Source organism: Xyrauchen texanus, chromosome 30 (genome assembly GCF_025860055.1).
Source record: "Xyrauchen texanus isolate HMW12.3.18 chromosome 30, RBS_HiC_50CHRs, whole genome shotgun sequence".
NCBI lineage: Eukaryota > Metazoa > Chordata > Actinopteri > Cypriniformes > Catostomidae > Xyrauchen > Xyrauchen texanus.
The window spans coordinates 19,370,315-19,386,137 of record NC_068305.1 but is presented as its reverse complement, the minus strand read 5'-3'; the positions used below and the strand labels follow the sequence as shown (position 1 = coordinate 19,386,137).

The 15,823-nt window shown below is 45.5% G+C and overlaps 1 protein-coding gene across 1 annotated transcript in view; it reads right to left on the bottom strand.

Moving 5' to 3' along the window:
* The window catches only part of LOC127624174 (uridine diphosphate glucose pyrophosphatase NUDT14-like), a 42,415-nt gene extending 42,223 nt beyond the window's left edge, over positions 1-192 (bottom strand). Inside the window, exon 1 of the mRNA XM_052098876.1 lies at positions 59-192. Coding sequence (XP_051954836.1) covers positions 59-139 — 81 coding nt within the window. The 5' untranslated portion in view covers positions 140-192. The remainder of the gene's footprint in view (positions 1-58) is intronic.
* Between the last annotated feature and the right edge of the window lie 15,631 nt (positions 193-15,823).

Genomic DNA, 15,823 nt, shown 5'->3' with positions numbered 1-15,823 from the left:
AGGTGTGACCGCATCACTGACAGATGAGATAACGTGCGAGTAAACTACAGCGACTCACCTGGTTATAATGCACCCTAAACGGTCTCAGATAATCAGAGTTGGTGCACGGAACGACCTGAATATTATTAATCTGCTCCATGGCTTTCTTATAGCTGCCCACTGCTACTTCTCACCACAGATTGCACAACTGCAGACTACAGGAGAACGAGGGGAAATGTCTACGGAAGCCTGTAAAGGGCAGAATAAGAACGTTACTAGACTTTGCGTTGTTGTAGTGCCATTTCTAACGAGAGGACTATGTGGAGCACAAAACTGCAGCATTTTGCCACTCAAACTGCACTGCAGGTCTGCGGTAGTTGTGGGTAGATAAAGTCACGCATTTCTTTTTCAGGATAAACATCGCCCGCCTCAAAACACACCCCCTTCCCACCTTTACCGCGCAGCGCTCCCGACGCACGTATGCAGGTGTGCATGGCTCGCGCAGGCATTGCCTTAGATTACCCGCCAACTTCAGGTTTATGAGTAATGCGTGAGCTGCTAGATAAACCGCCAAACATAGTCATTTATTTAATATAGGTAGTTTTTTTTAATCGTTGAAATATGAATAGGCCTATTGGTCAAAGAACAGAATTATTAATCTGACCCCTCACCTAGGCAGGTTTGTAAATCAGGCATACCGGGAATTTTCCCGGTGGTTCGACGCACTTTGGGGCCGATCAGGGGAGGACTGGCCATCGGGAAAACCAAGGGGTCCGGTGGGTCGCGATAAGCTAAAATGAGCCGCCGCGTTATGCAGAACGGTCCACAAAACGGCGCTGCGATTTACAGAAAAGGACAGCGATTTCTCTGGATTATCCATGAATATCCTACAGAAGCACTGTGGTTTTCTCGCAAGATATGACCCTTTTCTGAAGAGATGTTTTAATTTGTAATGGCTAATTTCTTAGAACTTGACCTCATATGATATGTTGTGGACTAAACATAACATATTTGCTTTTAGCAATTTTAGTTATTTTAAATAAATAACAGAAATCACTTGGACCCTTTATAGTAGACCCTTTATAGTCTCTAATGATGTCTTACACTTATCTGTATACCCAAAAATGATGAGTATTTTAAGGTGTTTCCGCTGTAATGATGGTGTTTTCCAAATGTTATAGTGTTGCCTCGTTTGAAACCTCATAACACTGCATTAAACTGCTACGTAACACAGCAAGATCAGCAATTGTATGCTAATTAAGAAGACTTGTAAACTATTTAAGGTTTTGGGTGGTTCATTTTTTTGTTTACACTCCCTCACAGTTGTTTCCGCTGTAATGACGAAAATATCCAGCGGGACGCGCCGGCATGTCCGTCGACCCCAGAGGGTTAATGTTGTGATCATTAATCACCATCTAAATGGTGAAGCATGCCATCTGCTGAAATAATGAAAAATAACCCCAAAAATTGTCTGCAGACGTGTTTTCTCCCAGAATTATCATTGACTGGTAGAAAGAAAAGAAAGAAACAAACTGTTTTATTTTAAATGAAAATCGACAAATGCTCAAAAAAAAAATTAAGAATAATGAATAAAAATAATCAATTCAAGTTTCTTTTTTTTTAAATATTCTAATGGAAGTGTTACTTAAACCTATAATGACACCAAATTATCGCAACATGGAGTGATATTTATAACAATTAAATAAATCCTTCCATGAAGACAAGATGAGTCAGAAAAAGTGAACAAAGATATTTATTATTACAGGTATTTACTATTCAGAGAAAATAAGTTAATTTAGAAGTCGTTGATAAAGTGCAGTCTGGCCCTGCCTTCACTTATCATATCGCCTCTGAACATATAGTTTAAACAACTGGAGTTTTATGGATTACTTTTATGCTGCCTTTCTGTGCATTTTGGAGTTTTAAAATGTTGGTATCCAACATTTGGAAAGAAATCTAGTATTTTGTAACAAACCATTTTTTTGCAGCCCACATGACTGCTCTCTCAATTTACCATCATATAGCTAACGCATTTAATCAAATGTTTCTCTCTTTTACTCCCACAGAACTGCAACCGCTACTGCAAAGTAAATCTTTGTGGTTATCTAATGGCCTTACAACATCAGTGATATGAGTCAAAGTCTAAACATGTGCTTTGAATGATCTTTAGAGGAAACAGAATCCTGTATTTGATGTGGATGTCTCAAGAATTGCAGATGTAAGCTGTTTGTGTCATGATGGGTGCATGTTACTTATCTGACCCTATGCATCTGTTAGTTTTTCATCAAAACCACCTGAAGAAGCTTCTCCACTCTTCGTCGAAGCATCCTTATTCATACTTCCTTTTCCTAAATTACTGGGTCTTAGTGATAGTAAAACAAAATTAGTTGGCGTCTTAATACTCAAGCAGCTATGTGTGTTGCAGTGCAGCATGCTACAGTTTAATGGCATAATCAAGACACACTGATCTGGCTCTCTGAGGGAGATCTGAAAATAGACTCAAAATAGCCCAGTTCTTGTAACTTTTAAGGTAGAGCTAAAAATTAAAAGAATGCAGCAATTAAAATATTGTCTTTATGTGAGTGTGGCAGCGGGGGCGTGGTCAAGCACCCGTCCGGGAGAGAAAAGCGGTAAGGGCGCTTACACCTGAGCTAAATTATGTCTAACACCTGTGTCTAATTTCAGTAAGCATGGGGAGAGCGGCATATAAAGCAGCAGCGACAGAGCCTCGGGGAGAGAGAGAGAATGACAAGGGAACCCAGTGTTCCCACGAAAGACATTATTGTGTACCGTGTAAAAAAGAGTATTAAAAACCCTGTTACCTGAGGAAGTTTTCCTGTGTTTTCCCTCTCTCAGAGCGAGAGCGTTCCACACTGGTGCTGAAACCCGGAGTCAATATATATATATATATATATATATATATATATATATATTTTTTTTTTTTTTTTTTTTTGTCCTCCCAGTTGGCAGGGGTCCTCCAGTCCCTCGCTGTATTACACCAGAGCCACCAACAATCCCTGCTTGGGCTCCGGCAGGACCAGGATCGCCGATTCTTTGAGATCATGCGGGCTCAAGCAGAGGACCGACATGCGATCCGGAGTCTTCTGAGCCAGGAGGCCGCCCCGACTGCAGCCACGACCCCGGACCCCCGTGCCTTATTGCCCCCGCCCGCGTTACAAAAGATGGAGGAGGCAGACGATCCGGAAGCGTTCCTGGATCTCTTCGAGCGGACCGCCTCATTCCTCTTCTGTCCGGGGAAGCCCAGCTCGCGGCGCAACAACTGCCGGCGGCGAACCTCCTGGCCTATGCGGATCTGAAGGGAGCCATCCTGCAATGGGTTGGTCGGAGCCCGGAGGAGAATCGCCAGCTCTTCCGAAGCATGAGGCTAGAGACTTCCGACCGCCCGTTTGCCTTCGCTCAATGGCTCCGGGACGCCTGCCGGAGGTGGCTACTAGTGGGGGACCGCGACGTCAAGAGAATCATCGACCAGGTGGTGCTGGAGCAGTTCGGCCAACGCTTGCCTAGGCGAACGGCAGAGTGGGTCCAGTGCCGCTGCCCGGCGTCGCTGGAGGCAGCCATCCAGCTTGCGGAGGACCACATGGCGGCGATCCCGAGGGCGGAGGAGCTCTCTCTCTCTCCCTCTCTTCCCCTTCCCCTGTATGTTCCCCTGTTCCCTCCCCTTCCTTTCTGCCTCCCCGTTCTGTTTTCTCTCCAGGTCCCGTTCCTGCCCCACATAGGCGGGGAGGCCCCCCGAGACCAGCTTCCCGGCCGTGGGAAGCAACACACTCCCCTTCCCCAACCTTCAGCCACTCTCCCCCTCAGGTGGGGGCGCCCGCTTCCGCAGGTACAGACGTAGCGCCTGGGCCGGCCTGCTGGAGATGCGGAGACCCGGGCCATTTCCAGGATCAGTGTCTGCTGATGGAGGTGGGGACGGTAGTGTGGGTCCCCGATATCCAGCAGACTGCCCCCGATCGGGCTGGAGCGTACCAGTTTCCGGTAAGAATCAAGGGGTTACTTACCAAGCATTGCTGGATACAGGGTGTAATCAGACCACCATCCACCAATGCTTGGTTCAACCCGGGGCTTTGGGCACAGCTCTGGAGAGGGTGAGGTGTGTGCATGGGGATGTTCACAAGTATCCTATGGTGACCTTGCTGATCAAATTCTGGGGGGAAAAACATAGCTTGGAGGCTGCGGTTAGTTCCCGCCTCACTCATCCGCTGATTTTGGGGACTGATTGGCCGGGCTTTAAGAAAATATTAAGGGGAATTTGTGCGGATGGGTCCTGCACTAAAATAGGGAGGTGTGCGATGTGTGATGCGTTGGCAGGGGAGGCGGAGCCGGGGCTGTCCTCGGCGGCTTCCAGTCAGAATGACGAGAGAAGGGGCGAGGTTATCGCCCTCCTCTCAGGGAATTCCCGAGGAGGACTTCCCTTTGGAGCAGTCAGCGGGACCGAAACCCTCAAGCACGCCTTTGACCAAGTGAGAGTAATTGATGGTCAAAAACTCCGGCCGGGCATCGCCATTTCATACCCTTATTTTTCCATTATAAATGACCGGTTATATAGAGTGACGCAGGACACTCAAACAAAAGAGAATGTGTCACAATTGTTGATTCCACGGAGCCGCCGGGAAATGGTTTTCCAGGCGGCTCATTATAATCCCATGGCAGGTCACCTAGGGGAAAGGAAAACACTGCTCCGTCTAATAGCCCGTTTCTATTGGCCGGGCATTGGCGGCGACGTCTGCAGGTGGTGTGCGGCGTGCCGCGAATGTCAGCTGGTAAATCCGCCGGCCACCCCAAAAGCGCCATTGCGCCCCCTTCCACTGATCGAGGTCCCCTTTGAAAGAATTGGAATGGACCTCGTCGGGCCATTAGAACGGACAGCACGCGGACATCGCTTGTATTAGTCCTGGTGGATTATGCAACACGATATCCAGAAGCAGTGCCTCTGAGCAACATCTCAGCACATAGTGTTGCAGGGGCACTCTTCGAAATAATCTCCCGGGTGGGGATTCCGAAAGAAATCCTCACCGATCAGGGCACGACGTTTATGTCACGTACACTTCGTGAGCTTTACGTACTGTTGGGCATCGATTCGCACTAGCGTTTACCATCCGCAGACGGATGGCCTAGTGGAACGATTTAATAAAACACTCAAAAATATGATTCGTAAGTTTACCACCATAACCTCCTGAAATTGTGGAGGGAAGGAGCGGCCTCTGTGACGGTAGTTCTGGAGAGGGCGGAGCTCGGGCCGGAGGTAAACAAAAACCCCAATCTTAACATCCCAGTTACTTGTGGTGATCACCTCTCACCGCGCCAACTCGCAGAGTTTTCAGAATTACAAAAAGAATTTGCAAATGTGTTTTCCCATCTGCCGGGCCATACAGATCTCATACAGCATCACATCGAGACCGAGCCGGGGGTGGTGGTTCGTAGCCGCCCCTATCGCTTACTGGAACATAAAAAAAATAGATCGGGAAGAATTGGATGCAATGCTTGAATTGGGAGTAATAGAAGAGTCCCACAGTGATTGGTCCAGCCCGGTGGTTCTTGTTCCCAAGAGCGATGGGTCTGTTCGATTCTGTGTGGATTACAGAAAAGTCAATGCGGTGTCTAAATTTGACGCGTACCCAATGCCCCGTGTTGATGAACTGCTCGATCGGTTACGTACTGCTCGGTTTTATTCGACCTTGGATTTAACGAAGGGTTATTGGCAGATCCCCTTGACACCAATGTCCCGTGAGAAAACTGCCTTCACGCCGTTTGGATTACACCAATTTGTGACGCTTCCTTTCGGTTTGTTTGGAGCACCGGCCACATTTCAGCGTCTCATGGATAGGATCCTCAGACCTCACACCGCATATGCCGCTACCTATTTAGATGATATCATCATTTATAGCAATGACTGGCAGGGGCACATGCAACATCTGAGGGCCGTCCTGAGATCGCTGCGACGGGCGGGGCTCACAGCAAATCCTAAGAAGTGCGCGATTGGGCGTGTAGAGGTACGGTGTCTGGGGTTCCACTTGGGTCATGGCCAGGTGCGTCCCCAAATTGACAAAACCGCGGCGATTGCGACTTGCCCTAGACCCAAGATCAAAAAGGGGGTGAGGCAGTTCCTGGGGCTGGCTGGCTATTATAGGAGTTTGTGCCTAATTATTCGGATGTCACCAGCCCGCTGACTGACCTCACTAAAAAGGGGGCTCCAGATCCGGTCCAATGGTCGGATCAGTGCCAACAGGCATTTATACAGATTAAAGCTGCACTTTGTGGGGGGCCGCTTCTGCATGCACCTGACTTCTCTCTCCCTTTTGTATTGCAGACGGACGCTTCAGACAGAGGGCTGGGGGCCGTACTCTCACAGGTGGTGGAGGGGGAGGAGCGCCCGGTGCTGTAAATCAGCCGGACGCTCTCCTTGAGGGAGACCAAGTACAGCACCATAGAGAAGGAATGTCTGGCCATCAAGTGGGCAGTCCTCACGCTCCGATACTACCTGCTGGGGCGGGCCTTCACCCTCTGCTTGGATCACGCCCCACTCCAGTGGCTTCACCGCATGAAGGATACTAATGCCCGGATCACCCGTTGGTATCTGGCTCTCCAGCCTTTTAAGATCAAGGTGGTCCACAGACCGGGGGTGCAGATGGCTGCCGCTGACTTCCTCTCCAGAAATGGGGGGGGGAAGTGGTAGGCAGGCCGGATGACGCCCCGGCCTGAGTCGGGCGGTGGGGGTATGTGGCAGCGGGGGCGTGGTCAAGTGCCCGTCCAGGAGAGAAAAGCGGTAAGGGCGCTTACACCTGAGCTAAATTATGTCTAACACATGTGTCTAATTTCAGTAAGCATGGGGAGAGCGGCATATAAAGCAGCAGTGACAGAGCCTCGGGGAGAGAGAGAGAATGACAAGGGAACCCAGTGTTCCCATGAAAGACATTATTGTGTACCGTGTAAAAAAAGAGTATTAAAAACCCTGTTACCTGAGGAAGTTTTCCTGTGTTTTCCCTCTCTCAGAGCAAGAGCGTTCCACACCCTCTCTCTCCCCAAGGCTCTATCGCTGCTGCTTTATATGCCGCTCTCCCCATGCTTACTGAAATTAGACACAGGTGTTAGACATAATTTAGCTCAGGTGTATGCGCCCTTACCGCTTTTCTCTCCTGGACGGGCGCTTGACCACGCCCCCGCTGCCACAGTGAGATAAAGTTTGTGAGTTGTCTTTTTTTACAAGCAGGGTGACAATTTTAATTGATCTGTTTTAAATATCTGTTATGACACATATCACTTCTGAATCTGAATAAAAGCATCAATTAATTTGGCATTGACAGATAGTGATTATGTCTACTTATGGCCTAGCATGATTTCTAAGACTGTAGAAGTGGAGTGATGTGTTAAATACTCTGAGGAAGTCACTCAGGGAACTATGCCACCGTCAGGTCAATGTTACAAACATATAGGGCTCAATTTTCGCAAGCGTGCAACGACTGTGTGCTACGTTTTATCCAATTTCCTTGTCCGCGCTAATTCTATGTACAATTTGGGATGGGAGTGCTTGTGCTATCTGTGGGTATATGCGCACAAACTGTGGGTGTTTTGCATGTTAACGAAGTGGCACAAAACACAATTTGCTATTTTCCTGAGAAATAGGTCATTTTAATACCATCTCTGTTTTCAGCACAAAGTCTAAATTCAGTTCCCTCTCTGTCACTCACTCGATGTTGTGTTGATGTAGTGACACTAGGGGTCACTCTTGAGAGCCAGAGACACCTCTGATCTTTGTTAAAAGGCCAATTGGTATTTGCATGCCCCTCCCCCGGACTTACAGGTATAAAGGAGAGTACGTGCATACCACTCATTCGATTTTCTCTTCGGAAACGATCGGTCGATGGTTCAAGCGATTTCCATCCCTCACCTCTGCTGGATCCTTATGGCACATTATAGCGGCTTTCTCCCTTCTCTGCACAGGTGCACTGCAGAGATCACCCCTGGGCATTTCAGCAGATCTCAGAGTATATTCTAAAAGAGTGTTTTCTCTCACAAAAGAGTATATTCTAAAAGAGCGGCACACATCGGAACGTCTTTTTCAAGACATATGTTTTTAAAGATGCCTTTCCGATTGTGTATTATTTCTGGTCGCGGTTGATAACTCTCACCTTCTGACGGCCACGATCGCTGTCTTTCGTGCCTGGGCGCTGCCCACGCCAAGACATCTTTTGTGGATGCGTCATGTCCTCATTGCGAGGCCATGACCATGGCAACGTTGTGGTTGCTTTCGTAAGAAAGCAAGCCACCCCAGCGGCTCCCTGCCTCGGTATTTCTACCTAGGGGTATGAGGCCAGTATAGCGAGGACTGGGGGTGATTTGGGGACAACAATGGGACCACCTTCACCGGTTAAATCCCTGCGGACCTCCCATTCCCAGGCACGCTCGTTTGCTCTGGTTAGGCATTCAGATGAGTGCGCCGGCTCATCCCAGGGCGAGTTCGACCTCTTATTTGATGCCCTTGAAGGTGATGAGCTCTCGAGCGCAGCATCGGAGAGCGGGCTAATCCTGTCTGGCACGGAAACCTCTGCTGGGCTTCCCCCATCGGGTGTGGTCGCCCAGTCACAGGCGGATGCTGAGATGATGGACATGCTTTCCCGAGCCTCTCACAGCAACACCTCGCCCCTGTGCCTTTCTTCCCGGAAGTGCACGAGGAGCTGATGAGTTTGTGGGAGGCACCTTTCCTTGCTCGGTCCCGATCTCTTGGCTCCCCACCTCTCGATGGCGGAGTGGCCAGGGGTTACTCGGCGATGCCTCATGTGAATAAGGCGTGAACCTATGCCCGCGAATCGCCGCCACCTTGCACGGGTGCCCGAATCTCCCGTCCAAAGCCTGTAGGCTCACGTCATCCCTGACAGCCAGAGACTACGGTGCCGCCAGACAAGCCGCCTCTGCCCTGCACGCCATGGTTCTCCAGTAAGTACACCAAGCCAAGAAGCTGAAAGAACTGCATGAGGGTTGTTCCGCTCTTGGATTGATGCAGGAGCTGCGCTCGGTGACAGACCTTGCCCTCTGGTCAGTCCACACTTTTGGACCAGGAGCGCCATCTGTGGCTTAACCTGGTTGATATGCGTGAGGCCGACAAGACACGCTTCTTGAATGCCCCTATCTTCTGAAGGACGCATACTTCCACGTCTCGATTCTACCTCGACACAGATCCTTCCTACGGTTTGCATTCGAGTGTCGGGCATACCAGTACAAAGTCCTCCATTTCAGCCTGTCCTTGTCCCCTTGCGTCTTCTAAGGGAAGTTGGTGTCCGCATTCTCAACTACCTCTTTGACTGGCTAATCCTAGCTCACCCTCGGGAGTTGTTGTGTGCACACAAGGACCTGGTGCTCGTGCACCTCAGCCTGGTAGGGCTTCGGGTCAACTGGGAAAAGAGCAAGCTCCTCCCGGTTCAGAGCATCTCTTTTCTCGGTTTGGAGTTGGACTCAGTCTCGATGATGGTGCGCATCACAAACGAACGCTCCCAGTTGGTGCTGACCTGTCTGAAGGCATTCAGACAGAAGGCCGCGGTCCCACTGAAACTATTTCACAGGCTCCTGGGGCATATGGTGTCTGTTCCCTAAGTTGTGTTCTTCCCGACACGAAGGGACCCAGAGATGCACATTCGGCTCAGTGCTTTCCTTTCTGCAGGAGAGGTTGGAGGGATGGCTATCCCCCTCCACCTTGAAGGTGTACGAAGCTGCCATAGCTGCACACCACGACACAGTGGAAGGCAAGTCTTTAGGGAAGCACAGCTTAATTATCAGGTTCCTGAGAGGCGCTAGGAGGTTGAATCCCTCCAGACAATGCCTTGTTCCCTCATGGAACCTCTCTGTAGTCATGCAAGGCCTGTGAGGGGCTCCCTTCGAGCCCTTAGAGTCAGTAGAGCTTAAGACACTCTCCTTGAAGACAGCCCTCCTGACGGTGCTCACCTCCATCAAGAGGGTTGGGGACCTGTCAGCGAAATGAGGTGGACAGGTGAGCGGAAAGGAAGCGCTGTCTCCAAACAGAGGATCGCCCACTGGATCATCGATGAAATAGCTTTTGCCTACCAGGCTCAGCACATGCCACTCATGCAGGGCTACGAGACTATTCTTCCTGGGCTCTGACCAGTGGTGCCTCTCTTCCTGACATTTGCAGAGCAGCTGGCTAGGCTACACCCAACACCTTTGCGAGATTCTACAATCTCCATATTGAGCCGGTCTTGTCCCGTGTTAGCAGGAACGAACGGGTAAGTCCGGGTCGACTTGCTGGGTATATTGCTTGCGCCTAGCACCTTTCACCTCCCTTGAGCGGAAGATGTGCGTTGTTGATTCCCAGTAGTGTTCACAAATGTGTTCCCTGGTTGATTTCCTCCTAGCCCTGCGGCAGATGAGTTTGCGGAGAAACTCACTGCCAGCCCAGTACTTGTGCTAACTATGCCTCGTACAGGGACAGGTGCTCCGCATGCGCTGGTTCCCCATAGGCAATCCTTTGAGACGTATATTTAGCTAAAACTTTTCCCTGTTGGCAAACTGCGTCTTCCTTGGGCAGAAGCCCCTCAGTCCCAGTCTCCATGCTTGTAGAGCCTCCTCCCCCATTGGGCAGGACCTACCTTGGGACTTCTCCTCATGACATACTTCCGACTAGACTCGCAAGACCATGTAACGTATTTCCACTTAATACCACCCCCCTCATTTATACCCATATGTCCGGGGGAGGGGCATGAAAACACCACTCGACAATTCCCATTGGCCTTTTATCAAAGATCAGAGGTGTCTCAGGCTCTCAAGTTTGACCCCTAGTGTCACTACATAGACACAACTTCTTGTTCCCTCCTTCAGGGAACGGAGGTTATGGAAGTAACCAGGACGTTCCTGCATTTGCAGTTTGGAGATTCCATAAAGTTTATCCATCATATTTAATAAAGTTAATGTCCAACCTCTGATAATATAGTGGAACATCTTATTATGTTCCGACGAGTTGTTAAGCCATCTTGTGAAACAAAAATGTACCATATTTGTGTTAAACTATCTATAGTTCATGGTTTATTTTTCAATTATTATCATTGTGTTTATATTATTTCTTCTTTTTTTTTGCAAAACTTGCAGAGCAATTTTTAAGTCACTGCAAAAGGTGCCTGTGAAAGAAGTTGGAAAGGATAAAATATTAGGATTTGTTATATTATACATTTTTACCATTTCATGATTTTAATTATATTTTTGTCTCGTTTGAAGTGTAATTTAAAATGAGAAATAATTTTGGTTTAATTTTTTCATTTCAATAAATTGTTCAAAATCAAATGGTAGAAATGAAGTGTGTGCAGATACAGTCACTACTAATACTAGCCATGATTTGTGTGTCAGTAGATGAAAATGTATAATAATACTTACATTCCCTATCATTTAACGGAGCCTACATCCAAATCCTGACAAGAATACAATTTTCTAAGCATTTTAAAGGAACGTGTCCATGTGTTTTATTTAGTTCATGTGTTTATCTAATTCCTTGTATAAAGTCAATTTACTCTGCCATCTTCTTAGGAATGTGCTGTCTTTTCTATATCGCTGGTGCTTGAGAGAATGGACTATATAATAGGAAGCAGATGCTGCAATAACCAGAGAAAAATCTAAATCTTAAATTGCACGTCCACCATTTGCACATTGCATGCTCTATTTCGCCAAACACACTTGAACCTAAACTTAGCGTATGCTTGCACGAAAATACCAAAACTTCATGGCCATGGCCATTGAATTTCTGCTTATGACTTATGGCATAGCACTGCACTTAGCGCTAGCACTCTTAAAGGCCCAAAAAGTCTGATAATGGGCTTGAAAATCTCAGGTCTTGGATTTGATTCATTCCTCTTTTTAACCCATATTCTTGGACCTTTCCTCTTCTCCTGTTAGAAATATCAAAATAACGACAGCAAAACAATGACCTATATCAGTCTTGGTTTAAAAGATTTATTCTCGTGTGGTCACTGTTTCTCTGTATAACCACCACAGTGATTAATGGGATGGCAATTCAATGCACAATATACTCCACACCCTGTTCTTTCAATCATAGCTAACTCATATTTCTCATACCTCTAATCATAGTTCTCAGAACTCTTTCACACAAGCAGTTTCCGCCCTTCGGTTCCTCTTTCCCACCCTTCCAATCTGCTGTGTGCTTGTCTGGAAAATACAAGTTCTAATTTGATCTAAATTAGATCTTTTGATGAAGGCTGGGTGGAAGTAGGTTGATAAGGTAGCAAGGAAATGCTGTATGTTCCTTATGGACCCTGCAGTGTGCATCTTTCCTAACATATTTACTTTATGGTAAAGTGTATGTGGTTGCCAACAATAATACTATAATCAGTGCAATCACAAAGCACCATGCAGAGCCAAGCCAGGAGGTGTTGAGAGGACTGGAAGATGTGTAACTCCCAGGATGCCCAACTTTGATGCTAAACTTGAGAGAAAGTGAATGATGTCACACAACCTGCAATGTGGCACTCCAACTCAGACATTTAGTGGGTCCCAATCTCTTCAAGCCAGTTTCCTCCTCAGAGGGCAAGGAGTCCCACCCTTCATACACTGGCAGGATGTAACACTTTTGCTATCTGATTTACATCTAAAGGATCATTGCCAGACAAAACAATGTGTGACTGGAATTAAAACACAGTCCTTTTCTCTTCACTAGGCCAATTGATATGGGATGATTAAACAAGGGTGCACTCTATGATAAGCAGTATTGGAGGAGACTATTAGCTCTGTGGTCAGATAAATATGGAGACTAAGAAGTTCATAGTGGTGGCTTTCAGAGTTGTAGGAGAGGTTCATAGAAAGTTTATGGGGTCTGTTGTGGGGAGAAGTGATTGGCGTAACAGTATGCACAATCATTCTGATTATAATTCTGATTAATAAAGTGATTTTGACAACAGTCATGCCAGTAAAGATTGTAATTCTAAATAAAATTATATTCTAAATATTAATGTATTGGATGGTGCTGACATCATGCAGTAATTGAAGCCACTAAACACTGTGACTTGTCAGCTGATGTGTCATAATTGTAAAAGTGCCAGACATGACTAGTACGTTTTCTACATGCTTTATTTCTCTGCATGATGGTAGTTACTTTCTTATGTATCTTATGCAAAAAGGTCAATAGGCCATCTATTATTGCCGTCTTGTGGCATCTTCATGTTGTGATATTGGCGTGTTTAAAGGTTTAAAAAAGTTTTGTTTTATTTTATTTTATTTAGTCTCAGAGACATAATAATATGTTTAAGTTTTAGTTTATCCAATTATGTTATTTTAATTTTTAATTTTTTTAAATTTATGAAAAGGAATTTTTTACATTTCATTTTCGTCTTTGTTAAAATTCACATTAACATGGTGTTTGTACATAAATGTGAGTCAGCAGTGTGTGTACACAACCACCCTACAATTTTAAAAGTCCACCCACTCCTCTTTCTTATATTTCTATTAATCAAAAACAGTTCGTTTCTGCTCTAAAGTGACATCACGTTAGAGCAGGCCTCACCCACTACTGGTGACTATTATCACAGATCCTCCCCTGAGTGATCTACACACAGTCCGCCATTTGTTTCCGCGCTGGAGCAGATAAAGTGAGAAGAATAATGCCTCAGCTTCGTAAGCATCATAAGTGTTCTGTTGTTGGCTGTAAAAGTGAACAGAAGAGTCTTCATGTACTCCCAGCATCAGAGCCACTGAAGTGGACAAGTTTTGTTTTTACAGGAAATGTGCCCCAAAACATAAAAAAATTGGTGTATGTTTGTGCAAATAATTTTACACCGCACTGCTTTGTTAACGAGTGTCAATATAAAGCAGGATTTTCAAAAACATTTGATTCTCAAGCATGGATCAGTGCCAACTTTCCTGTTCCAGCTTTATATCCTGAAGATGTAAGTATCACACGTTATATTTCATGAATGTATGCAAACTGCCTTTCTGAATGTGCTTGTTCGCTGATTTCACCAATAGTATCCAGCTGCAGACCCGCAGCACCACCAGTTTCAGAACCCCAGTTTCAGAACACCAGCGCCAGAACCTGAAGTGAGGGGCGGAGCTTACGTTCTAAACCGAGTAGCGCCACCTAACGTTTTGGAGAGTAGGCTACACCACCAGTTTCAGAACCCCAGCGCCAGAACCTGAAGTGAGGGGCGGAGCTTAAGTTCGAAAACGAGTAGCGCCACCTAACGTTTTGGAGAGTACTTTGCTTTTATTACAAACGAAACATCATACTTTATAATGTATGTTATAATGATTCTTTAAGGTACAGTACAATAAGCATTTTAAAACATTGATCTTGTGTAATATAATTGTATATAGTTATCTGTTTCATTGTATTATGAGAGTTACTTCCTGATCATGATGGTGAAAAAAAATGCTTGAAACTTATGGGTATTTTATATAAAATATACTTTATTTCACAAGAACATGTGCAGCATGCATTTTTCTTTATGTAAAATAAAACATGTCAAAAAACTAAAAAAAGAGAGAAAATTCAGCATAATTTTAAAAGAAACAATAAAAATATATACAACAAATGACCAATTCACCCCTAGGCCCATTTTATCATGACAATCCTGTATAAATTAAACTTAAAATGTATCAAATGAGGCATTCACTCTCAGGCCCATTTTGTCCTTACATTCTTGCTTATATAACTCCATGTCATCCCTGAACACAAAATGAAATAGAAAGGGCTCTGGAAGCTTCTGACTGTTCCAGGAGATTGTTGCGGGCCTTTTCCTTGTGGTCTTCATTCATTCGAAATGTCTCTACAAGAGATGAAAGCACCACACAATAATCTCAACGTAAAAAAAACCCCATCAACTATAAGGTAACATTAACTCACAAACAATGCATATAACAGAGGAACGTGGAACAAACACTTTAACACCTCCACAAGATGTCTTCAAAACGTCACCACAAGGCTCATTTACAACACGCAAAAATGTATCGAACCATCCGTAGAATTTTTTTTTTAATACAGTAAAGTATGACAACATATTCAAGCTTCATTAAGATGATAAAGTTATGAACAAATTAAATATTTAGCCGATAAACGCTGAACTTAATATATGCGATAATTTTTCACAACATGATGTCAAAAACGTTACACAACTCACCATGCTCTCCGCCATGCTTGTCTCATTGTCAATAACTCCGCCCCTCACTTCAGGTTCTGGCGCTGGGGTTCTGAAACTGGTGGTGCTGCGGGTCTGCAGCTGGATATGTCTCGATTTCACAGCTAATGCAGCTAAAGTTACCATTGTCTCTGATTGTATTCACGGAGACCAGATATACAATATATATTCAAACATATATGGCTGAACGCCAGTATTTACGCTGTCAGTTATATTGGTTCTGATTTGTTGTTGCTGTAACATCCAAAGAAGGAGCTGTACAGTCACATCCCAAATCCAGAAAGGGGGCGGGAAGCAGCAGCTCATTTGCATTTAAAGAGACACACACGAAATCGGCGTGTTTTTGATTCCACCCAAAAAGAGGCATTTATAACATGGTATAATAAATAATCTGTGGGGTATTTTGAGGTACAACTTCACAGACATATTCTGGGGACACCTGAGACTTATATTACATCTTGTAAAAAGGGGCATAATAGGTCTCCTTTAAGTTAATAAGATTGTTTCTTTATCTTAAAGCTCCAGAGCAGAGTTAAAGCAAGTTTGTAGCAAGAGATTTAACATCCACATGATTAAAGCTGACAAAATAAATTTTTAATGTCAACAATTGTAGCTATTTACAGTATATGAGAGGCATAGTAAATATAGCTGTCTGTTCTGTGACACTTTTATGTGAACTGCCC